General features: G+C 51.8%; 1 protein-coding gene across 1 annotated transcript; it reads left to right on the forward strand.

The window, feature by feature from the left end:
• Positions 1–1,350: 1,350 nt before the first annotated feature.
• Positions 1,351–22,370, forward strand: PVRL1 (poliovirus receptor-related 1 (herpesvirus entry mediator C)). Its single transcript, XM_006895637.1, has 6 exons — positions 1,351–1,366; positions 7,423–7,773; positions 8,356–8,658; positions 8,997–9,114; positions 10,491–10,642; positions 21,826–22,370. The coding sequence occupies exons 1-6, from the start codon at positions 1,351–1,353 to the stop codon at positions 22,368–22,370; spliced, it is 1,485 nt and encodes a 494-aa protein (XP_006895699.1).
• The last annotated feature ends 3,712 nt before the right edge of the window (positions 22,371–26,082 follow it).

Genomic DNA, 26,082 nt, shown 5'->3' on the forward strand with positions numbered 1-26,082 from the left:
AGCCCATCATTAACCAGCTCCATCTGGGAAGCTGGGGGGGCATCAGCCAAGAGGAAAAAAATATGGGCAGTTTCTGTGACCCCAAATGAGAGGCGGAGGCGTCTGGGCTCGGACAGTAGCAATTAGCCCCTGTCTGTGGGATCATGGGATGTTATCACTTCTTCTGGCAGGGAAGATGTGGAGGGGGCCCAAGGCTCCAGGACACCTGGCACTGTCCCAGCAGGCACTGATCCCACTGCAACTTGGCCCTTGGACCATTTAGTTGGTCCCTAGCCCCAGTGTTGGGGGAGCTGGAGGTGCTGGGGCAGACCTGGACCAAGGATGCCTCTCATCTCACCAGGCCCTCTAGCTTTAGTCCCCTTAGACCCCATCCTGTGTGTCAAGAGTTGTCTGGAAACAGGAGGTACAGCTTTGGCACTTGGGGAGCTGCTGGACTAATAGGGAGATATGCCTCGGGCATAGATACGAGACAGGACAAGTTCAAAGGACTTTAGTGAAGTGTGGGTTCTGGCTGGCAGGTGATAGGTCCAGGTGACACCAGTTGGCAAAAGCCTTCCCACAGGAGGGACCCTGGTGAGAAGATTCCTCCTAATCTCACCCTCTTCCAGGTAGAGCCAGGCTTGGCAGCAGAGAGTGGCGAGCCAGCCAGCCAGGGGGCTGACACTGGAGAAGCAGCTGTGCAGGAGGAGGACCTCAAACTTTTAGGTCACTGTACTGAGTCAGCAGGGTTTCGGCTAGAGGCCCCCCAGTGGGTGAGTCATTGCCACTTACCGCTTAGCCAGTTTCTCACCGGACGTCTTAATGTTTTTCCTGCCAGTTCCTGGAGGGGTTGGGGTCACATCCTGGAATGCCCTAGAGGTGGGTCCTCAAGGATATTGACTTCAGAGAGACCTTTGTTGGGTACCATAGTCCCCACCAAATACATACACACCCTTAACACAAATACATGCACCCCCCTGAATTGTCCCAGGACAGCCCTGCTGCTCTTACTCCTACCTGAGGGCAACAGACAGGGGGTCAGGGAAGGGAAGGGAGGGACAGTACAGCCTAGATGCAGGAAAAGGTGACCCACGCCATGCTTGCAGACCACCCTGGAGCTCGGGGAGGACGGAGCAATGTATGAGGTCAGAATCTGGTGCAGGAATCCAGCGGTCTTCATCTCACCTGGGCACGCCTTCTCACCTGCCTACGTATGCCCAGTCCCAGCCTGCTTTGCAGGGGAGAGGGGTCTGAGATTTAGAGGGGCAGAAAGAACAAGCTCAGGGTGGGTGTGAGGGGAGCAGAGTGCCCCCACTCTCTGCCACACCCCACTGCGTGGGAACCTGTGGCACTGGCTGGCGGATTAGCTCGATGGCGGGCAGGGCAGGTGGGCAGGGCCTTGGGGAGCAGGTTTGTCTGCCACAACTGAGGAGCCTTTGTGTTTTGTTGCTGAGCTGGGGCTTTTGCAGGCCCATGACGTCTCGGGGGCCGGCCTGCCGCCTGCCTTGCTGGCTCAGCACTTCTGGAACCCAGGCAGCCTGAGCCACCCAGCCTGAGATCTCATGGGGAAACTGAGGCACATAAGCCAGGGTCCAGGGCCTTAAATCCTGAATCCTAGGTCTCAGAAGGTGGTCAGGGAGAATGTAGGCAGCACCTCATACCTCTACGGTGCAAGATCCCCTGTCCAGGGCACATGCACCCATGGGTGCCTCCCATCCTTCGCTTCTCACCATCTTGGCCCCTTCTGCTCACATGGAGCAGCCTCCTGAATGTGCAGACTCTCGAAATCAGAGTTTTTACAGGTCCCTGTTTCGGATGCACCACCCCACCACTCTTCCCCAGAAACATACAGATAGGGTGACAGTAGTCACTGGGCTCAGCTGGAGTCCAGCCTGGCCTCTAGCCCTTTGACCCAGGCACATGCCAAGCCCAGTGCTGGATGGGCCGTGGGGGTGAAGATCATGGTGCTATAACTGATACTTAAGCTGTTTCTCAAAGGGGACAGGGGGACCCTGAGAAGAAACTACCCAGCAGGCCCAGAGGAGTTAGGCAGAGATCCCACCTCGGTTATGAGGCAGAGGGGAAGAACACTGGGCTGAGTCCTGCATTTCTGTGACACTGGACAAGTGACCCAACCCCTTGGACTCTGGCAGTTTCTGTAAAATGATGGCACATATGGGCTCTGATGTGCCCCCATTTTAGTGGTCCTGGTTCTTGCGTCTGGAACAAGTTTTTCTTCAGGAGCCTGAAGTGAGGAGAGACACTGTGCCTTCTGTGGACCAGTCTTAGGTTCTTGGGAAATCAGCAGTCGGGGCCTCGAATCCTTCAAGCATCACACGTGACAAGGTCAACCCACAACAAGGCCAAGCCTGCTCCATCCTGCACCCACATGGGCTTGCACTCTGCTCAGTACAGGAAGGAGTTTGCAGCCAGAAACAGACTAGGCTCACGTGTTGGGAAACAGACGGGTACAGGTTAACGTTGCATGCTGTTGGGGCTGGGGTAACAGAAGCATAAGCTAAGCAGGAAGGAATGAGTGTCAGGAAGGGCTTCTTGGAAGAGGGGAACATACTTCCTCCTCCTGTTGTTGTTGTTGTATTCCGTTAAGTCGGAACCAACCCATAACTGACCCTCCATTGGGGTTTCAGAGATAGTAAATCACCTGGGAGGAGATTGCCCATCCTCCCACACAGCAGCTGGTGGATTTGAACCATGTGCCTTTGGGATTGCAGCGTAGCTGCTTAACAGTAGGCCAACATGTAACAAAACCCAGTAAAATTAGTTGCTTTCAAGTCAGCTCCAATTCATGGTGTCCCCAACATGTGTCTGACTGTAAGGTTTTAGAAGCAGATCAGCAGCCCTTTCTTCCAGAGAGCCATAAGTTGAAATCTTAGCTACTGAACACCGTGCCATTTGTACCACCCATAGGATCCCTAGTCATAGTAGATTGTTCAAGAAATACTTGTTGAATGAAGTTCCAGGAAAGACAGCCCATTATTTCTTAGATAAAAGATGATGATGATGATGATGATGATGATGATGGTGGTGGTGGTGGTGGTGGTGGAAACTGATATTTACTGAACATTAAACCTGTGTTAAATGCACTTCTCTAAGTTGCATGTGTGTTCATTCAGTTAGTCCTCAAGAGATATTAGTGCCCCAACCTTAAAAAAGAAATGCTTTTGTCTAATTCTAGGGAGCTCTCGTGGCCTAGTGGCAAGAAGCTGTGCTGCAATTCCAAAGGCATGTGGTTCAAATCCACCAGCAGCTCCGCGGGAAAAGGATGGGCAGTCAGTCTCCTCCCGTGCGATTTACTGCCTTTAAAAACCCACCAGAGAGAGGGTCAGCTGTATGGATTGGATCTGACTCAGTGGTACACAACAATAATCAATTCTAACTTATAGCTGTCCCTCCAATGGGTTTGTGAGGCTGACAAGATTGCCCAGCTTTTTCCCTACACATCCACTGCTGGATTTGAACTGCTGGAGGCGCACCACCTTTGATTAGCAGTGCAGCTCACTCCGGTGCAAAACAAGGCACAGAGAGGTTAACTCATTAGCTATGAAGGGCAGAAGAGGAATGCAAAGCCATGATGTCTGGCTCTTAGCAACCCCGCTGTGCCTGAAGAAGGTGGAGATGGAGCAGCCCTTAGCGGATGAGAGGCGCTCAGGCACTGTGGGGGAGGCACAGTGTCAATTTGGGGGTTATCAGGGCAGAAGTGATTGATTGCAGGGGCTCTGCAGGGGAGTTAGATGTCCGAAAGACCTCCCCAGGAGCAGACCTCCCCGAATCCCAGCTCTTCCCAAGCCTGCAAATGAAAGCCTACAAGAGGTGGTGCACACTCCTCATATGTGGGTGAAGCTTGGTCCTGGGTTCCCTCTTAATTTCCCCTCCATAGCACTAGGACCACACCCCCCACTCTGCATCTAGACCAGGCCAGAAGCCTGGGTTCCAGGTTCCTACACCCTCAAAGGGGATGGACTGGGTCTTCAGACCTCAACAGTGTTCCCAGACCATCCCAAGTTCCAGAACTCTGGGAATCGTACCCTCAAGGACCCCAAGATCTCCTAATGCTCACCACTATCTCCCCTGGCGCTGCTAATAGAAGTGGGCAGATGGAAAGAGCAGGATTGAGTCCTAACAAGCCCGCCTGGCCTGCCCATCACTGGACACAAAGGGCAGAGGCCCAGAGCACCAGCCACTTCCACTTTCTGACAGGGCAGGGGGCACTTCTGGGAGGACACGCTCATGTGGGGAGGGTCTACCCTCTTCTGGGGACTGAAAGATAGGAGGGGCCTTTGGTGTGCTTCAATCCTCAAATCCTGGAAAAGCACCCTGACGCCCCACCCCCAGTGCTATCAGCAATCTCCCCTCCTGGCACCAGTGCTCTGGGGGTGAGGTCATTATGAAGACAGTGAATGACTATCAGTCTGTGAGCCAGGGCCTGGACCAGGCTGTCCCCACACCTGTGAGGGGACGAGGAAAGGAGGCAGGGTTCTAGAGGGTCCCACAGCAGGCCCACCCCACCCTGGCACCAATCCCAAATGGCTCCTGGGAACCTACACCCTTCCTCCACCCCACTCTCACCTGTGGCCCCAGCCCTCCTAACTGGCTTTTCCTGTTCCTGGCTTTGTGTGTCGAAAGTTCCCCAATTATGCCCACATTATCTCAGCCCGAACAGCCTCTAGCAGTCTGGGGGGAAGGGTGGAGAGCACCCACTTAGCCTGCCATGGAGCACCTAAGTGTCGCTCGCTGCTTGCCACCAGCCAGTCAGCAAGAATGCTGGGCTGCCTGGCCCACTGACTTCACTGGGGAGCAGTGTGAGGGTGGGGCTTGGACAGTTAGGCCAGCGGGCCCACTGAGAGTGGAACATCATTGGACAGATGAGGAGAGTGGAGCTTGGGAAAGGAAATGACTGGCCAGGGTCTCATGTTCAGGGTCAGGCAAGCTAAAGGCGGAATCAGGCTAGATCCCAGCTCTCCTGGCTCCCGGCAGCTTCTTCCACCGTAGTTGATCCAGCTCAGCAGTGCACACTATCCCTCTCAGGAGGGACCAGCTTGAAGACTGTGTGAGTGTGAAGAGTCTGGAGAAGGGGGTTGTCAGGCAGCTAGGAATCTTTTAAAGGATGACCAGGGACTGCTTTGGCAGGGCTCAAGATCTATTTATGCATCAAGTATTGAGTTCCTACTGCATCTTGGGCACAGAAGCTAAGACCATGACCAGGGCAAGACAAAGCTTATGACCCCAGGCTTTGGAGTCCTCTGAGCAAGCAGCCTTGATCCCCAGCCCATCCTACTCTTGAATCCCAGTTTCCCTAATGGGGAGACCATTTAGGCTGTGCCCCCGCCTCTGGGTCAGTATAGGGCCTGGCATTATTGATATTATTGATGGCACTCCATAAACTGAGTAAAGTATCCAGGACTCAAAGTGTGCAAATGCATAACCAAGGACACAGCTTAAGGGGAGCTCACAGGCCTCTGGGGTGAGCTGGGGCTGTGCTGCATGCAGCCTCCTGATTGGGAGCTGAGTCAAGTTCAAAAATGCTCAAGAAGCTCAGCAGAAGACATTCTAATCGGGATTGGGCAGTCACGGGGAGACCTGGTGGAGTTTATTCATTCAGTACCATTGATCACTTAACTCTTATCTTGCAAATACCGTCTTGGCTTTTTCACTGCTCTTGTCTGGCAGTGAATACTTACAGAGCACCTACTATGCGCCAGATGTGATGCTGGACACGGGATAGAGGTGAAAAAGATGTGCACACTGCCACAGAGGTGGGGCCATAACCAGACTTGCAAATAACCAAATTCAAGGAGGGAGGGAGCCATAACAGAGGTGTGGCTGGGGCATGTCCACAGGCGGAGCAGGAGCTTTCTGGGCTCAGGGAACATGTGGGAACCCAGAAGTACTGCCCAGTAGACTGTGTGCCTTGGGGAAGGACTGGGATGCAATTGCTCACTGATATGGCCCAAGTGCCTAGTGGAGAAGAAGCCATTCAGAAAACAATGGTTGAGTAATTGGGAAGAGGGCTGGGGAAGGAAACAGAACATGACATGTTCCCAGAAGAGGCTGATGATATGGTTGGAAAGTGGCATGAGGAGAGACGTGGATGAAAAGGCAGGGCTCTAATGAGTGAAAACATCAAAGGCCAAGTTAAGGCATTTAGACATGATTGTGAAGGTGGACGGCAGTCAGCGAAGGCAGAGCCTTGTAGAGCCCCCTTCTCTCTGTCTGGGACCACGAGGAGAAGAAGTGAGGGCAATGGTATCTGTCATTGTTCACCGCACGTTCACTTAGCCTTCTGACGTACTTTCTCATTCATTATGCCGCTTGGTTTCCCTAGCAACCCTGTGAGCAGGGAGGGCTGATTATCCGCCCCATTTATCAGATGAGGGGACTGAGGCCAAAAGAGGCAAAGCAGGCCCCAGCCCCTTGACTGAGCTGTAACTGAAAGCAGTATGTTCTACCCTCATTAAAAATGAAAGCTGTGGATTACATATTTGTTGAGATGGAAAGGCATTTATTTCTAGAATAGTGGTGTTTGTGGGTACTGTCAAATCATAGGCAGGCTCATAGCTGACCCTCCAGCAGATTTTCAGAGGCAGTAAATCACACAGGAAGAGATTGCCCATCTTTCTCCCTTGGAGCAGCTAGTGGATTTGAACTGTTTACCTTTGTGCTGGCAGCACAGCTTCTTATCACTGGGTCACCAGAGCTCCCTACTATAACCTAGTAGTACCAAATAAAGAAGCAGCATACCTGCAGTCCGTAAACCTATCGGTATGGTTCTGATTGTACTAAGAAACAAAATACTAGATGGTTATATGGTTTTTGTTGTTAACTGCCCCTGAGTCAGCTTCAAGTCATGGCAGCTTTATGTACAAATAGAGCACAGTGCTGTCCCTTCCCACCCCATCTTAATGCTTATTGCTGCACCCACTGTGAGAGTCTTCCAGTCCAGGGGCTTGTTCCATATCTGTGTTCTGTGTTCTGTGGTCATCAAGAGTTTTCAACAGTTGAGTTTTCAAAAGCTGATTTCTAGATCTTCTAAGTGTGTCTCAGTGCACTGAAACCTGTCCACTACAGAGGGCGACGCTGCTGGTATTTGATCTGCCACTGGCATAGCGTCCAGCTTCAAAGCAACAGACCAGCAACTTTGAGAGTGGTGGAATGGTTATATAGATGCGGGGGGTGGGGAGTAAAGGCTACAAGCCTACAAGATTATCAGTGCTGCTACTGAAGGGTGGGATCATGGGTTGATATTTCTTCTTGATACTTCTCAACATTGCTCAGAGCGTCTATAGTTTTTACAATAAGCAGTTATCATTTTTATAAGCAGAAGGAAAGCAGTGACTGCTATAAGAGAAAAAAGGCAAGAGGACGGAGTGTTGAGAGATGGAGGTCAGGCTCGTGCTGACCATCCCTGCCTGTCTCTCCATCCAGGTGCGTCCGCCCAGGTGGTCCAGGTGAACGACTCCATGTACGGCTTCATCGGCACCGATGTGGTCCTGCACTGCAGCTTTGCCAACCCTCTCCCCAACGTGAAGATCACCCAGGTCACGTGGCAGAAGTTCACCAATGGCTCCAAGCAAAACGTGGCCATTTACAATCCAGTCCTGGGGATCTCTGTGCTGCCTCCCTACCAGAAGCGCGTGGAGTTCCTCCAGCCCTCCTTCACCGATGGCACTATCCGCCTCTCCCGCCTAGAGCTGGAGGATGAGGGCGTCTACATCTGCGAGTTTGCCACCTTCCCAAAGGGCAATCGTGAGAGCCAGCTCAATCTCACTGTCATGGGTAAGCCGTCCTGGATCCCTCCCGACCTGCTTGTTCAGGGTGGGCCATGCACCAGTGAACCACAGGAGGGTCCACTCCCTTCTCTAGCAACATGGGGGCTTGGCCATCTCAGAATGTTCCCTGTTAGCCCCAGACATTCATTCACCTTAGGTGGGCAAGGTTCCACAGCTCTGGAAATTACATTCCCAGCCCCTTCTAGCCACCGTTCTCTAGGGATGTGGGGCTGGACCTTGGCTCTGGACAAAGCTGAGGATCAGTATTTAGGTTGGAGCACTATCATGCATGAGACATTTTATACATGGCCTGGCAGCAGATAGAGGCATCAGACACCAAGTAAGGAGAGGAGCTGCAGCAAATAATGGTGTGAGCATGCCAAGACTCAAAGAAAACCTGTTGGGGAAAAAAAGGGAGTGCAGTTGCAGAGTGGGAAGGACAGCCTAGGCCCTTTATGTCTGGGAAGAATTTCTGGGAAGAGGTTTCGGTGACACACAGCTAAGAGAAGGAGTTCAATAGATAGGATGGCCTGTACCTCTCCAGTGAGTCAGTAGGGCTGGCCCCAAGGCTCTCTCTGGTTCTCCATAGCCAAACCCACCAACTGGATCGAGGGCACCCAGGCAGTGCTCCGCGCCAAGAAGGGACAGGACCACAAGGTTCTGGTGGCCACCTGCACCTCAGCCAACGGGAAGCCTCCCAGCTTGGTAACCTGGGAAACGCGGCTAAAGGGCGAGGCCGAGTACCAGGAGATCCGGAACCCCAATGGCACAGTGACTGTCATCAGCCGCTACCGCCTCGTACCCAGCCGGGAAGCTCACCAGCAGTCGCTGGCCTGTATTGTCAACTACCACACGGAGCGCTTCAGAGACAGCCTCACGCTCAACGTACAGTGTGAGTGGTCAAGGAGCCAGCTGGGGAGGAGGTGTTGGGAAGCACCTTGTCCCAGGTGTCTCTCCCACTACCCACTCGCACGGGTCATCCCTTCCCTCCTCCTCTCCTCCTTTTTCCCATCTGCCTCTCTGTCCTCCCTCCCTGTTCTCGTCTTCTCTTCTCTTTTCTCATTCTGGCTTCTCCTTTGAGCTTCTGCTGCCTCTCTGCACTCTTCCCTTTCTTCCTGATTATTTCCATGTTCCTGCTTCCTTCCCTCCCTTCTGCCTAAGTGTCCCTTTCTCTAAGTCCTGCTCTCCTGACCTCACAGTCTTCAAATGTTATCATCCCTTGCCCCACAGACGAGCCTGAGGTGACGATTGAGGGGTTTGATGGGAACTGGTACCTCCAGCGGACAGACGTGAAGCTCACATGCAGAGTGGATGCCAACCCTCCAGCCACTGAGTACCACTGGACCACGTGAGTACCACACAGGTCATGGGAAGGCACTGCAGTGAGGAGAGAGGAAAAGATGTGAGGCCCTCCACCCACACCTCTGTGTCTGACACGTCAGGGTCAGTGGGTGCCGGGGGGCTCCATTGATCTGCCACTCTTCCTCTCCTTAATGAAGAATTTTATCATTTCCCTTTGGTGATTCAGGCTGAGTCACTCCTACCTCAGCCCCCAGTATTTATTTTTACCGAGGTGTCCCCAGGGAGACTGGCTTTCTGGAGCATCCCAGATCTCTCTTTGTTCCTATTCCTTCCCTTCAGCACCCCCAGATTCTCGGGGAGAGGGAAGCCATCAGCCTAGATATTGGCACTCATAGAGTGCTTTCTCCCCTTCTCTCTGCCTCCCCTGGACGTCACGTCTCTGGACCTGGCCCTCAGAGGTCCAGCCAGCTCCAATGAGCTCAGCCACAGTTATTCTCAGAGAAGAGCTAAGTAGAACACCCAGGGGACAGGAGTATGGCACAAGCCAAGAAGAAAATTCAGTGGTGGTCAGAAGTTGGCAGCCTAGAACAAGACTACACTTTTTCCAGAAAGTTGTGGTCCCCAGCCCACCCTACAATCTATTTGCAAGAGTGCAATGGGCAGAGCCCACTTGCCAGTGTCAACACTGGGGACTGAGGGGCTACCAGGTCCAGCTTTTTTATACTGAGGGTCAGGAGGAGAGAAGAGCATCCCTAGTCCTCAGGGAATTCCCAGGACACTCCTCATGTGAAGAATAGCCCTGGCAAGAATCACAGATAGTGGCATGGGATGCTACAAAATACGTCTCAGCCACCCAAGTGGCTTGTTAAAATAATTATTTCCAGGAGTGTCTTAAACATTCTGGTCCAGTCGATCTGCTCTTGAGACAGAGACATCTGTATTTGTAACGGGCTACCCAGGAGAGTCTTACCAGTCCAAAGGCCAACACCAGGAACCAGGAGTTGTAGAAAGAGCACTGAGTCAGGCTGGGCTCGGTAATCTAGCTAAAGCTCTAACTATGACACTTTCCAGCTGTGTTTCTTTGGCCTTAAATCTCCGCTTTCTCATCTGTTAAGTCAAACCAGCCCCTACCTGTCCTGCTTACATGTTAATATTATGAGGATCAAACAGGAAAACACTGTAAAACCACCAAATGCAAGATTATTTTTGTGTTTGTTATTGCTTTTACTCCTTCCAACAAGTCTATTATGTCCACAAGGCCAGGTGGGCTTGGCGCTAAGTGGGTGCCACAGGGCAGGCTTCCTCGGTCTGGAGATGATCGGGAATCCCCCTGTGGCAGGGAGGTGCCCTGATTTTGGGAGCCAGGCCCAGGAAGAAAGGCAGAAGTGATAAACCTGTGTTATGTCCCTCAAATCCTTGCAGGCTGAATGGCTCTCTCCCCAAGGGTGTGGAGGCCCAGAACAGAACCCTCTTCTTCAGAGGGCCCATCAACTACAGCCTGGCAGGGACCTATATCTGCGAGGCCACCAACCCCATCGGGACACGCTCGGGCCAGGTGGAGGTCAATATCACAGGTAGGACACTGCATCCTCCCCACCTTCTTCCCACTCCCCAGTTCCTCTGCAACCTGCCCTCTACCACCTTTTGACCTGTTTGTATTGTTCCAAGAAGTTTGTTTCTCCTCTTCCCATTTCTCTTTTTCTTCTTGAGTGCTGACAATTTGAAAGCCTTGCTTTGCTTTTCTCTTTTCTCCATTTAAAGCTCTCTGTGCTTAAAGCTGTGAGTGAGACAGACAGAGGGAGGGAAAAGCTATTGCTGTGGATAGCTGTGCTGTTTGGAAGGGGTGGAGTCTAGGCTTGGACCTGCCAACAGAAAGCACCATGTGACTGATGCTTGCTTGGTGTGGGTTTGCATAGGGACACCCTTTACTTGAAACACTATTACAATTCCTGAGCAGAACTCTGCATAGGACAGACAGCAGGACTGACCTCACATAGGGTGCTGGGGGGAAACAAGGATGATTGACAGCCCAAACCTGTATTGGCTGTGCCTGCTGCCCTGTGGCTGACTGTTTTCCTTGCACCTTTCTCTCCTGCCCTTGTGGATAATGAAGTTCTCTCACCTGATCTCCAAAGGGATAGGGAGTACAAGGGCTCTGATGTTCCAGAAGACTTCACCTGGGATGTGAAAGGGCCATACACTTCAGTGTCAAAGGTGAAACTGAACAAGCCCTCTCCTCTATGATGAGCATTCTATGATCTGCCCTGAAGGGCTGTTGTCAGAATTATAAATAATAGGTCAGCTACCTAGCACATGGCCAGTGCTCTCTCATCATTAGCATCATTCGTCTGTTACGAACTTTGCAACTTACCTGGTCAACTGACTGGATGAGATCCATATTTGTGCCCAGTCCAAAAAAAGGTAACCCAACAGAATACAGAAATTATCATATCATTACTATCACAAAGAAGGAGTATTTTGCAAGTTAAAAGATAATTGCAGCAATTCACCGACTGAAAAACTACCAGAATTTGAGCTCGATTCAGAGGACATAGAATGAGAGATATCATTACTGATGTCAGATAGATTTTGATTGAAAAAGAATGCCAAAAAGATGTTTACCGATGACTTTTGACTATACATAAGCATTTGACTGTATGGATCATAAATAATAAATAACATTGTTAGGAATCGAATTTCTAGAACACTTTTTTGTGCTCATGCAGAACCTGTACATAGACCAAGAGGCGGTCATTCAAAGACAACAGAGGAATATCGTGTGGTTTAAAATTAGGAAAGTGTGTGCAAGTTGTATCCTTTTACCATACTTATTCAATCTGGATATTGAGCAAATAATCCAAGAAACTGGATTACATGAAGAATCCATGATCAGGATTGAAGGAAGATCCATAAACAAACTGCTATATGCTGATGGCACAGCCTGGCTTGCTGAAAGCAAAGAGGGCCTGAAGTGATTAATTATGAAGATCAAAGCCTTAGTATGGATTATATTTTCAACATAAAGAAAATGGAAACACTCACAATCAATCCAGTAGGCAACATCGTGTAAGCAGAAAATACTAAAGTTGTCAAGGATGATCCACAATCAACGACCATATAACAGCAGTCGTGAAATCCAGTGTCGTTTTGCATTGGGCAAACATACTGAAAAAGACCTCTTTTAAAAAGTGTTAGCAAGATAGCACTTTGAGGGCTAAGGTGCTCCTGACCGAAGCTAAAGTGTTTTCTGCTGTTTCATATGCACGTGAAAGCTGAACAATGACTAAAGAAGACTGAAAGTCCACTGATGCCTCTGAGTTAGGGTGTCAGCAGTGAGTATTGACTAGATAGTGGACTGGCAGAAATCAAATAAACTGGTCTTACCATGATCCTCCTTAGAAGCCAAGGTAGCAAAACTTCATCTTACATCCTTTGGATATATTATCAAGGACCCCTGAAGAAAGGCATCATTCTTGCTGAAGTAGAGGGTCGGGGGAAAAAAAAATAATAAGACCCTCAATGAGACAGGTTGACACAGTGGCTGCAGACTGTGAACTATATAGCATGGCAGAGGTTGTGAGGCTAACACAGTGTTGCAGGTTGTTGTACAAGAGGTTGCGGTGGGTTGGAACGGACTTGATGATGCCTAATAACAACTCTCCTCACTATTAATGAGAAGATCAAAACAAGTCAATAGAGGGGTAACTACTATCATAGTTTCACCACCAGAGAAGGGAGTATCTTTAAGATTGTAACACCATATGAATTGCAGAGTGATGAAGAATAGGAGGACCCTCCAAGGACAGGAAGTGGCACTGTGCTGCTCATGAAGTCAGGGGTTAACACTGGAGGATGATTGTCTGTATAGAGAAGGGCCTCGAGGATGTGTTGATCAGGCTCAGGACTGCTTGAACTTGGGTAGTGGTTACCAGGCTCCAGTTGTAGGGCGTGGGCAAGTCCTGGGAATTCATTAGCTGGGAGCCTGTGTCTCGTTCATGGGTATATTCAAAGCACAACTCCAGAAAGGGAGGACCAGAGCTGTCCAGGGATTAGATCTAGCTGTCCCAGGGACACTCTGTCACCTCCCCCACCTGGACTGAGGGCATCTTTTACTGTTTTCTTGGCTCTGGGACTGTTGACGAGAGTAGAAAGTGGTAAGCTTGGGGCTGAGGCATTTGACAGCTTGATAAGCTGTGGTGAAGAAGAAAATCAGGCTTCTCCCACACCTGAAGAAATTTGGAGCAAAACTCAGCAAAAGCCCGAGTCCTGACCCAGGGGCAGAGCAGATGAGGTGGGCAAAGCAGGGGGATATTCTCATTCGGAGAAGTCATAATGACCCCATAGGGAGACAGCGTAGTAAGGGGCCGGCACAGATTTGGCCTGCCTGTGTTCACATATTGGCTCATCCTAGCTGTGTGGCCTTGAGCAAATTCCTCATGTCTCTGAGCCTCAGCTTTCTAATCTATAATATGAAATTAATTATACTTATCTCAGGCTTCTTGTGCTTGCGCAGGGAGATAGACATGCAAAGTACACATCCACCGTTCAGCATTGTAGCAAGCCCCACTGCATGGAGGTCTCATCCCCCTAATGGTGAATCAGCATCACCACCACATCCCCACTGTCACCTTAGCTCTCTAGGAAACTGCACGTTGGGAAATCAGGGAGGAGCCAAGAAAACCAAGGGCCACTTTCTCCTGTTAATCCTACTCCCAGCATCTGACGACAGGCCACAGGCTCCACCAAGCTTATGGGGCTAAGTGGTGCTGCCCAGCCCCAGAGGTAGGGCAGGGGCGGGAAAGCCAGGCATCCTCCTCCACAGGTTAGGATACAGGGTGATGTGAATGCAGCGTGGCTCATGCAGGGGGCCACATCAGATCCAGGAGGAGAGGAAATGGAAGGGGGCTACCTCCTAGGACCAGGTGACAGAGAGAGAAAGAAGGGAGCAAGAGGAGCCAGCTGTCAGGTGGGCTGTGTCCTAGCGGATCATTGCTACAGTGGTTCGCACAATGGTATCGGTGGTCAGGGCTCAGTGGTGGTGGCATTGTGCTGTTGTGCCTGCAGTGGAACATCATGGTAGTGGTGTGAACAGGACAGATGGTCCAGACATCACCAGGAGCTTAAGGTGGAAGAGAGTTACAAAAGCACAGAATTGGATGAGGTGCATTTGTGGGTGCAGAATTTGGGGGATTCACTTGTATAAGGTCTTTAACCTTCTGGAGACACATATACTTTGGGTGGTTAGATATCTTATAAGAGTGAGTCCATAGACAGCCCAGACAGGCAGGAACCTAAGAAGCCTAATGCTTACTGAATCATTGATGGGCCCAGTGTTGGTAGCTGCCCTCTCGAGGGAGGGTCTCCCAGCACTCCCTCCTCCCAGGAGGAGTCAGCTAGCCAAGTCCTTTTTAGGATTGTTTGTTCTTGTGCTTATGAGCAATTTCTGAGCAGCAGCCAGGCTCAGAGCCCTCAACCTATACGGGCTCATGCCTGCCATATTCTCTTGGAGAGGGGTGGGAGCATGCTACAGGGCACCACCAAGCCCAGAACACCAAGCCCCACTCATCCGTATGGAATGCATGAGCAAGACAGATAAGTGGAAATTCAATTTTTCATTCTGACCATCTGATCGGGTAATAGCTTTGCCCTGGGCGCCTTGGGAGAGGGAAATGAAGAGCAGCCTGGGCAGGGGGCAAAGAAGGTGGTTAGTGAGGACTCGTTGAAGAAACGGGTGTGGCCGAGCAGACACACGGAGCAGGGCTGTATGCATGCACTTTGGCTCCTGTTTCTCTGGGCCCAGGTCCCGCACAGGAACTGAAGCAACACATACAGGAAGCGCAGGTGAGCATGAGGGACTGAGTGCTGAGCTTTCTAAGCCAGCACAAATGCAGGGCAGTGTGTGAGTACTGGGCTTTGCCCTGGCTGAGAATCTAGACCAGCTTTGGAGGAGAAGGTACTTGAGTGGACAAGGGTAGAAGGTTACGGTTCCCGGACCAGGACCCTTATGAAAGGAAAATAGCTGGAGAAGTAAGGCCTTTGTTCTGCTGGCAGTGAGGAGATTCTGAAGGGCTCTTAGCTGAGAAGAGCAATCATGAGGCTGTGTGGGTTAGGGGTCCAGCCAACCCCGAGACACCAGCCTAGGGGCTGCCCAGCAAGCAGTGCAGGCCCAGCCTGTAGGAGTAAGAGAAAGGGCAAGACAACCCCAGTAGATTTGTGCATATATTTTCAAGGTGCCCAGAGCCTATCAAAAACCATTTAAGAGACTTCAGCAGCCTTTATGTCAAAGAGTAATTTGACCCAGGAGTCACAGTACAAACCCGCTCCCTTCTTCCGGGGCAGAGGAGTGTGCTGTATTGAAGGCTGAAAGGGATGCCTCCGAGTATGGCCTTGACCAGACAAAAGAAGCCCAATGAGGCAGCAGCTAACTCTGGGGCTGACTGGAGGTGTCAGAGAATAGTATCCAGGCCTCTCTGGCCAGGACCCAGCTTTCATCTACACGCAGGACCCCAACAAGCAAGGCAGGAAGGCTACAGGGATGCAGAGTGACTGCCCCAATTCCCATTTCCTAGAGAAACCTCAAAACCCATCTGTCCCTTACTGGAAAGGAAAGTGAAGTATCCATCAAACTGGAGTCTTCAGTTCAGACAAGGTTGTGGGCCTTCAAGGACAGCATCCTTCAGAAAGGGTACATGCCTGTGACTGTGCATGGGTGTGCAAACGGGAGCCTGTGGCTGTGCCCTGAGCCAGCGCGCCTTCCTCCTAGCAGACAAATGAGTCTGAGCGCACAGCTGCGGTGGTGCCTCTGGGAGGATTCTGTTCTCCTCCAGCCTGACGAGGCCCTGCCCTTCCCTGATGGTCTAACGCCAAGCACAGCTGCTGCAGCTGCAGGAGGGCCAAGGAGAGGGCTTTCAGAATTTGACCTCACGCCTTCCCACCCTCCCAGTGAATGGCCGCACTGCACACTGGGAAGTGTAGTTTCCTCAGATTCCCACACTGGAGAAGAGAGCATTTCCTGCTTCAGGAAGCCCCAGGCCTTCTTTGACTACAAACTTGCCCTGGCTTCTAGATATCAAAACTCCACACCCTAGCCTGACAGCTCTACCTAAGATCCTGTCAAAGCCCTGCATCAGCCCCTACCTCCTCCGTGACACCCCCTCCACAACTCCATCAGGGAACAAGAGGCCCAAGGAATGCAGAGTTCCTGCGAGGCTGGAATCCCAGAGGGAAGACTGTAATGCTTCAGAAACAGGATCCAGGGTGTCCATCTGTCCGCTTTATGAGAGGGAGCAGTGTGGACCCATGCCAACAGCCCAATGACCCCACTAGCCAGTCCTTCACCCAGTTGTGGCCCTGAGGCTCTGCTGCTGGCACAGAGACAGGACTGCTGGCAGAATATGACAGCTGGTGGAGGAGTGAGGGAGGATGTACCATCCATCCCCCACCAGCAGGCCCCTCTGTTTGTGGATAGTTCCCCACACCTAGTCCTTTCTTCCAAAGCCTCACTCGGAATCCTCATTCTGAAGCCGCAAGGCAGGTGTCCTCAACTCAGCCATTCTTCTGCCTCGTGACAGTCCTAACTCTGCGGTAGTCAAAACAGACCAGGTTCCCCACTGGTCCTGAAAGACCCCAAGGGAAGGGTAAATCTCTTTAGGATTTTAAATTAGTACTAAGGAGGAGGAGAAGGGGGCATAGGATAACCTGGCCCCAAACCCCCATTCTGCTTCTACCACCAGCTCCAGTGAACGGAGATTGTTCTTGGCTTCCCCTATGTGCTCATGCATGCATTTATTGAGTGTCTCCTGATACTTGCTCTGCCTAGAATAAGGTTCACCTCAGAAATCTAGCCTTGCATTTAGAGAATTTGTTCTTTTGTCCAACAAGTATTTATTGAGCTCTCATGTGCCAGACAACCTCAAAAAAACTCAGACTTATTGCCATCCACGCAGAACCTGACTCATCCTAGCTGACCCTCAGGCAAGTTTTCAGAGGCTGCAAATAGCACAGGAGAGAACGTCTATCTTTCTCCCTCAGAGCAGCTGATGGATTCGAACCACATCCCTTTTTTTGATGAGTAGCACAGCTCCTGCCTGAGTAGGCCACCGTATTCTTGGACTGTATAAGTGAACAAAGCAAAGCCTCTGTCCTTTTGGAGCTTATATTGTAACACAGATGCAGACAAATACTAGGCAGAATACCTTGTCAAAATCATGGCATCATTTTGAAAGTGATAAATGATATGAGAAAGGAAGAGTAAAGTGGGAGGAGGTCAGGTATGGGGATGAGGGACATCATTTTAAATGGAGGATCTTGGGAAGTTTAAACGACATTGGAGACAAGCCCTCAATGAGATGAGGGAGAAAGGCATGGGACTCCCGGAGAAGCACCTTCCTAGGGAGGAACAGCCAGTGCAAAGGCCCGGAAGTGAGGGTGTGCCTGGAATGGAGGGAGCTGGGTGGAAGGTAAGGATGCAGTCAGACATGGCGGCAGGGACAACAGATCAATTTAAGCTCCACAAATTTGGGTTTTTACTCTGAGTGAAGCCGGGAGAGCCATTGGAGGGTTCTGAGCAGAGAACCTGTATGATGTGACTTAGATTTTAACAAGCTGCTGGATTCAAAGTAGACTGATGTGTAATCATCCAAATGATGGTAGTTTGGACCAGGGTGGAGTAAAGGAGATGAGTCCTAGGTTTGTTTTGAAGTAGAATTTTTAGAGAGTAGTTTGGGACACATGATAAAGGTAATAGAGTAAATAAACTTGACCATAGTATAATTGGGGGAGTCCAAAATACTCACTCCAGTAATGTATGACATAAAAGAGCTTGCATTTTCTATTTGGGTCTCTGCTGTCACAAAAATTACAGAAGTAACTATGTTGTTGCAGTTCACTGCCATTAAGTCAGAACCAACTGAGAGCTACCCCCTCAATGAGTCAGAAGCAGTAAATCATAATCCTAAAGGAAGAGACTTCACATCTTTCTTCCACGGAACAGCTGATAGATTAGAACCATATGCCTTGATTGGGAGCACAGGTTCTTATCTCTAGGCCACCAGAGCTCCCTGAAATAATGTTGGTTTTGTGTACTGTCGAGTTGGAACCAACTCATAGGTGATCCTCCAGTGAGTTTTCAGAGGCAATAAATTGCACAGGAGAGAACCATTTTTCTCACTTAGAGCAGTAAGTGGATTTGAACTGGGTGCTTTTAGGATGGCAGTGCAACTCCTTCTTATTAGACCACCAGAGACTATAATGGGACTTGCAGTGTACATAGCTGTAGCTCACTAAATTGTTGTCACGAGGCTGCCACTTCTAAGCCTCTCATTTTGGAGGATGGGAAGAACTTCAGTCTGCTTCCATTTCAAAACACAGCAGGAGCAGATCTAAACGTGGTAGCTCCTAGTTTGCATTTATCGTAGGGTGTTTTTATCACAGGCTTTTCTGGAGCCTGTCAGCATATGGTTGTTGGTATTGCACTGGCAATTGCTTAAACCAGAATGAAAGGTACAGACCATTAGTAGGAAAAAATAATAAAATTAAAAGAGAAAAAGGTTGTGTGAGCTGGAGAAGAAAAAACTGTGTGAAGAAAGGACTGAAGAATTGAAATAGGCAGGAGGCGAGAGGAAAGGCGTCCCTGGCAAGGCAAACAGCATGAGCAAAGGCGGTAAGGAATCGACTTGGATAGCAAGAAAAGAGAGCTGGCCAAACCCAAGACAACATTGTTAGATAAGAAGATTTGAAGGCCAGACTGCCCTCGTCCAGCAGGCAGTGGGGAGTCATTGATAGTCAAAGGAAGTGGCAGTGTCTCCATAGTGAAAATTAATCTGGTCACTGTAGAGGGAATCATTAACGGTGCAGAGGCCCTTTTGAACAAATAGGGGTATCAGTGGTAGGTAGGCTTTAGCGAAAAGGTGGTAAAGCAGGTTGGAACGGCTGGATTTTAGGTGGTGATGAGAATTCCAATCGAGGGTGTACTAGAGAAGAGTTTTTCAAAGTACCCCTGAATATTTGCCCTGTGGTAAGGTGGCCCTGGAAGTAGTAAGAGAGCTCATGCCCAAAGCAGGTATTGTGATGTGATGGTAAGTCGAGTACAACTCTTAGGAACAACAGATCTGAATCCTCTCCTATCCTGTGCCATCCACCTCATCTCCGACATACTTGAGCCCAGTGCTGCAGTCACTGTGTCGTTCTATCTCATTAAAGGTTGTCTCCTCTTTCACTGACCCTCCCTCTACCTTTCCAAGCATGACATTAAGACATAGTCAATCTTGTGTATCCCTTTCCCAGGTTGGTGTACACAGGAAGGACTGTGAGACTTTGTTTAAATCAACAAATCCCAAATGTATCTGACCATATTTTGCTGATCTCTGAACCAATGGTTAAGACTACAATTTGGGAAATTATGCCCGTCTGGGAAGAGAAAATCCCAGCATTGAGTAAGGTCCAAACTTGAGATGGTTCGGAGACTCCATGATAAAAGTAACCCATGAAACATAGAATAAAACTTCAAAACCTGAATACAGGGCCCCATGGAAATAACAGAACCACCAAGAAGGCTCAGCACTATAGCCAGAGGCAATACTCAGGAAAGGGAAGAAATCCTAGTCTGAGGCTGGTTCCCTCCACCTAAAACCTTTGTTTTTTCTCTTGGCCTCTCCCAAGTCCTTGACATCCCTCAAGGCTTGACTTCACTTCTCCAAGAAAACGTTTCCCTCTCTAGGTCACAGTGCCCTTCCTTGTCACTCCTGTGACATTTCCCTGCCCATTCCCCTGATGTTTGCATGATGCATTAGGCCCTCATTTAGGCTATGATTAGCAGAATAGATGCTCAGTACATATTTGTCAATTAGGTGGATGGGTGGATGAGTGGATGAAGGCAGATATAGAGGGCATTGCAGTGAGAACTGAAGAGGGGTCAAGAAGGGTGAAAGTGAAGAAGATTCCTGCCAGATGCCTGGGGAACAGGCCTTGAGGCAGCAGCCCCCACCTCACAGCAAGCAGGTGTACAGCTCCTTTACAGACAGTAAACAGATGGGGACCTGGTGAACCAGGAGAGGCTTGAGGCTCCACAGGGCCGATTCTGGCAGTAGGTGGTCAGTACCCAGGCATTGGGATATTCAATACATATTTATTGGGAAGCTGCTCGATGACCTGCACGTGAGGAGGACACTGTGGTGACAAGGGGGAAGCTGAGCTTTCAGTGGTTGTGCTTCTCTCTTGCCAACTCCTGTGTGTGGAATGACCAGAAACGAAGCACTGGGTGGTCTCAGCTCAGTCACGTGACCTTGGGCAACCTGCTTTCCCTTCTTTGGGCCCTAGAGTTTTACTCCAGGAAGACCTTTCCTGGGCTCTTTGAGAATCTCTACCCTGCCCCAGTCTGGCACAGATAAGCAGATCACACACACATACACACACACAGACGTACTCAGCTCCACCTTTGGGAAAAGGGGAAGGGCTGCTAGGAGGAGCTGAGTTCTGATGAAGTGAGTGATGCTGAGTCAGGGAGTGAGCTGGCAGGAACGGGCTCCCTGGGGCCGGAACATATACCCAAACTTAGCCTTCTACCTTGGCCTGGAGAGAGAGGGGAGAAACATTCTGATTAGCTTGTGGGCTTGCCCTCAAGACCTGCTGACCTGGACTCAAGGCCAGCCACAGGCCATGGTCTCCGGTGCCCCCCTGTGGTAATGCTGGGAACCACCTCCCCTAGCCTTGCCTTGGCACCCCTTTTTACCCCTTTGGTCTCTGATAATGACTTCAGCCCCCTTCCCAGGCCAGAACAGAACTCTGACCAGCCCCACTAGCAAAAGAGGTTGCCCACTTCGCCTTCTCTCCACCCCCACCTGCTACCTCTCCCGCCTGCTTGTCTCCACTCTCTCCTCAGTACACAAGTATTTGTACACCCACATTCAACACACAATGACCTGAGGTGTAAGCCCCACATTGTTCTCTTGTATGTACTTGTGGATACTGCCTTTGCAGGGTCACACATGCTTTCACACCCACTTTCTTCCCTGCCCATTCTGAACCTGCACCTCGCAATACTGGGTGTCTTCTGCTGGCAGCATCCTGACCACACCTTGCCCTGCAGGACCAGACTGAAGCCAAGAACCACAACCCTAGTTTCTTGGCACTTGATTGACAGGGTACCGTCTTCCTGTGCCCAGGGGGCAAGCAAAATCAGATGTAGAGCACCCAGCCCCTCCAGGCTTAATGTGAGTCTAGGAAACCAGGAATAGAGCCAAGTGTCGGGGCCCAGGGCCCACTGGATGTTGGTGACTTTGCACAAGCTTGAATCCTTGCCTGTGTGGCTTGGGCGAGCTGTTTAGCCCTCTAAACCTCACCTTCTCATTAAATGGAGATTTTGGTATGCTTAGCTAGGAGGGTGCCGGGAGGTTGCATGGCGGCAGTGTTGTGCAGGACATGCTGTCTCGGGGTTTAGGACGGTGCTGACAGATGCCCCTTCGAACCTTCCATAGGCTGAGCTGTGCTGGCAGCTCATCCAGGAGCAAGTTGGGTGGAAAGCAGTTCTTCTGCCTCTCTCTTCGGCCTTTGGCTCCACATACCACCATTGTGCCTCCGAGGGGCTGCTGGAGAGGGGTCTGGGGGCTCAGGACCGACGCCGCTCAGCCTCATGGTGCGTGGGCACGGCCTGCCCTGGCGCTTCCCACCCACTTCCTAGCCTTTCCTCCCCTGTCTCCCTGCCGCCTGCCCCAGACGCAAGCACTGACACTGTCCCCCTCCATCTCTTTTCCTCATCCAGAATTTCCCTACACCCCGTCTCCCTCGGAACACGAGCGGCGCGCAGGGCCGGTGCCCACGGCCATCATTGGGGGCGTGGTGGGGAGCGTGCTGCTGGTGCTGATCGTGGTCGGCGGCATCGTGGTGGCCCTGCGCCGGCGCCGGCACACCTTCAAGGGCGACTACAGCACCAAGAAGCACGTGTACGGCAACGGCTACAGCAAGGCGGGCATCCCCCAGCATCACCCCCCCATGGCGCAGAACCTGCAGTACCCGGACGACTCAGACGACGAGAAGAAGGCCGGCCCGCTGGGGGGCAGCAGCTACGAGGAAGAGGAGGAGGAGGATGGCGGAGGGGGTGACCGCAAGGTGGGCGGCCCCCACCCCAAATATGACGAGGACGCCAAACGGCCGTACTTCACGGTGGATGAGGCCGAGGCCCGTCAGGACGGCTACGGGGACCGGACTCTGGGCTACCAGTACGACCCCGAGCAGCTGGACTTGGCTGAGAACATGGTTTCTCAGAACGACGGGTCTTTCATTTCCAAGAAGGAGTGGTACGTGTAGCCCCTTTGCCCCCCAGAGCCTCTCGTCTGCACCCACTTCCCCCAGCCCCCACCCGCACGCCCCCCACCCAGCGCCCCTGGCCCACTCGAGAGCTCTGCAGACCCTTGGCGCCGCCCCGAGCCCGCCCGGACTCCCGGGGAGCGAGGGCGCCCAGGGCGGACGTGTCCTGCCTTGGTTTTTTATTTCCTCCCACTCCCCACCCTGCCCCGATGGTGTTGTGTTCACCTGTGGCTTTGGTGTTGCTGTACCTTTCTCTTCCCGCCCCACCCGCCTGCCCTCTGTGCAGGGAGCCCTGCTCTCGTCTTGTGTTCCTGGGCATCCCTCCAGGGTTTGGGGAGCCAGCCCTCCCCGCCCCCAACACTGGAATATGTTTGTATTCTCCTCTTTGCGGGTGAAGGGCAAAAGGGGCTCCACCTAGAAAACCCCTGCTCCACCCCAACATGCTGCTGCTCCTTTCCCAGGGAGATGGGTCCATTCCCCTACCACACACGGACGCATCCAGGATTGGACCCTTGGTCTAGACAGCAGTCGTTCCCCCGAAGTGGGGGTGGGAGAGGAGGTTTGTCAAAACCTCTAGGGGAGTCCAGTTTGCTAAGTGATCAAGCTGAGGTCTCACCTGGGGCCTTGGGCAGTTAGTTGCTGGTGAGGTTGATTTGCCTTTTTTTCCCCCCCCTCATTGACCTACAGAGTTAAGTTGGCCAGACTCTGAAATGTCCCACCTCTTACAGCCTCCCCATCTGCCCCCATAGTGATGGGGCTGCAGGGGGTCTTCCGCTTGCAGTTCCTATCCACTTCTCTACACACACACACACACACACACACACACACACACACACACACTCCTGGCCACCCTGCCCTCCCCTGGGGTTACATGCCTTACCCAGGCTGACACTGCCCAAGGTTCACCCTCTGCACCACCTCTTCACCCTTCCCAGCTGATAGTGGGGGTAGCCTCTAGAAGCTTCTAGGGCAGCTAGGATTGGGTCCTCTGGTGCCTCTGCCCTAGGATCTCAGATCTAGCCCCAAACTGCCTCTTACAGCACAGAAGTTTCTTGAATTTTTCCCTTATTTATCAAGTGCTACCAACTCTTGATTCTGCTGGGGAAGATAGAAATCAGGACTGAGACCCCAAAAGGGAAGGACCACAAAGAGTTTAAGATGAAGTGTCATGTAGAAGACATGGAGAAGGGAGTCCCAGGGGAGAAGCCCCGCACTGCCCAAGACACTCCGATGGGCTTGGGTGAGGAGACTTACCCTTGCACACATGTGTGCCAAAGGAGATGTGGTGGGCTTAGCAGAAAGGGTGGGGGCGGGGGGAGCCAGGGATCCTGAGTCAGAACCTTCTTCTTAGCCACAGTCCATTACCTGCTCAGATGTTCCTGGTCCCCATTCTGGGATGTAGGGGAGGACTTTGGAGAAGGCTTCCCTTTGAATGCAGAGTCCCCTCCTTGGATGGGACTTGGGGTGCCCTGTTAGTCACCCATGACTTGGGCTTCCCAGGCTGTTGAATGAAGGAAGGCTACCTCCCAGCCCTCTCTGTAACCCCACCTCAAAGTGCCTCAATTCCTCCACCTGCCCACCAGCTCCTCCAGCACTCCAGAAGGGCATACTAGTGGGGAAAGCCCTGGGGTGGGAGAGACAGGCTTCACAGTCCCACTCTTGCCTGTCCACCAGAACGCCAATTCACTCTGTCCAGGTGTCAAAGGCTCTCTGGGATGGCAAGTGCTGGGGGAAGGGAGGCAGAACTCTGTGTGCCCCACGGGCACAGCCCTGCCCTACCACAGGCTTCCCTAGGGAGCTACCCACCCACCCCACCCACCCTAGTCTTCTCCCCTGGTGCTGCTACTGACACTCCAGCCAGCTCCATCTCTGCCCTGGCAAGCTTGGGCCCACCTGCTGGACCACCCTTGCCCTAGCCCCAGCCAGGCTGCCCAGTAGCCACATAGCAGAAGTCTGAAGCCATGCTAGCCCCAGGATGGCTCTCCCCTCTTTGCACTGTGGGTACTAGATGGGGTAGAGTTGAGGGAGGAGATTTGGGGGCTTTCTAGCCATAGGGCAGAGAGAAGTGGAGGAGCTCAACCCAGAGAACCCCCCTGGGCTGCTCCTCCCAACAGTATTAGTGTTTCCCCTGACAGGGCAGAGGATCCTTTCCATGTTACATTACTGCCCCATGCCACTCATGTCACCTCTTTGGTCCCCTCATCCTTAGGCAGAAGGGAATTCCAGGGGCCTGCCTGATAGAGGCATTCCCTCTCCTCTTAAAACCAGGAGGCTGAAAGGACTCCTCCTTCTGTGTCTCCTGACCCTGCTGTCACCCTTGCTTTTCATCTTTGATGGACTTAGGAGGCCCCTGGGCCCAGCCAAAGCACTGAGTCCCCCTTTGGACACCTCCACACCCTCTCCCCAAAGCAAAGCACAAATTGTGGGGCCCATGTAGCTCGACCACACTGGTAGCTCCTGCCTCTCCAGGAGCCCAACAGCAGTAAGCCCACCTGGACAACTGCTGCCTTGACCAGGGGCAGATGGCAGCAAGCAAGGTAAGCACAGGCTTCCTCTTGCTTACTTATTCATCTGTAGTGAGCAGTTTCACATGGGTTTCAGAAACACTGAAACTGGTCCCTACCGCACAAGCAAGCCCATGCTTACCTGGCTTGTTGGGTCATGCCCTGTGCTAAGGGTGGGCATGGAACAGGAGCTAGAAAGAAGGGGTTTTCTGTGCCCCAAGTTCATGAGAGAATGGACATTGTTACTGGACCCACAGACACAGCCAGCGGCCCAGCCAGCAGCAAAGGGGAGGCCTGGGGATGAGGCAGAGGGGGAGGATGAATTGCCGCTCCTTCACACCCACAGCTTATCCTGCTGCTGGAAATGAGCTGAACTTGGTATATTAACTGTGCCAAGGCTTTCCCTGTTGTATCCTGCCTCTTGTTGCCCTCCTGTTCTCTGTCCCTCTTGGTCCACATCCCTATTTCCTTACAGATTTTGATACTGTCCTAAAGTATAAAGGAACACCAGAGTCCCTTTTCCCAGAAGGATCTGGAAAGCAGTAGCACGGAGTCCATGCATGCACACCAGCAGAGGCAGCCCCTCGGCACAGCTCTGCACACAATGGGCTCACACGTAGCCTCACACAGTCACCTCACACAAGCTCGCATGCTCAGGGCACAGCTACACAGGCACACAGAGGGGCAGGCTTGAGCGTGCCGAAGCCCCTGAGAACCCAGGATGTCCCAGTACAGGCCATGGGTAAGACACAGACCACTTAGCCCAGGTGTGCGCCTCCTCTGCCAACCACATTGATGTGCCCAGGTCCCTGTGCAATAATCCCTCTCCCATCCTCAAAGTAGAGGAAAGCGGGAATTGTGTTAAAAATAGGCAAGGACCAGGGCCTGTGTGGGCAGCTCACCTGAGCTAACTGGTCGGAGATGCCCCATCTTTTGTTCAGACCATGGTCGTCTGGGTGTCCGGATGAGTTCTTCAAAGACTGATGCCCCTCTGAGTCCTCCACACCCAAAAGGGGAACTGCTCTGGCCCCACAGCAGGGAAGGAGGGACAAAGGCCTCTGCTGGGCCTGACTGAAAGGCCAGGGGGTGCCCTCCCCGGCCCCCACCGGTGCTGCTGCCTTCTCACCCCTGCTGTGAGGACCGGGACTCATTTTTGTATAAAAAGGAAACAAAATCTAGGAGAAGCTGCCTCCCCTCACCTCTGAGCG

Source organism: Elephantulus edwardii, unplaced genomic scaffold (assembly GCF_000299155.1).
Source record: "Elephantulus edwardii isolate Elephantulus edwardi_28Jun2011 unplaced genomic scaffold, EleEdw1.0 scaffold00171, whole genome shotgun sequence".
NCBI classification, from domain to species: Eukaryota; Metazoa; Chordata; class Mammalia; order Macroscelidea; family Macroscelididae; genus Elephantulus; species Elephantulus edwardii.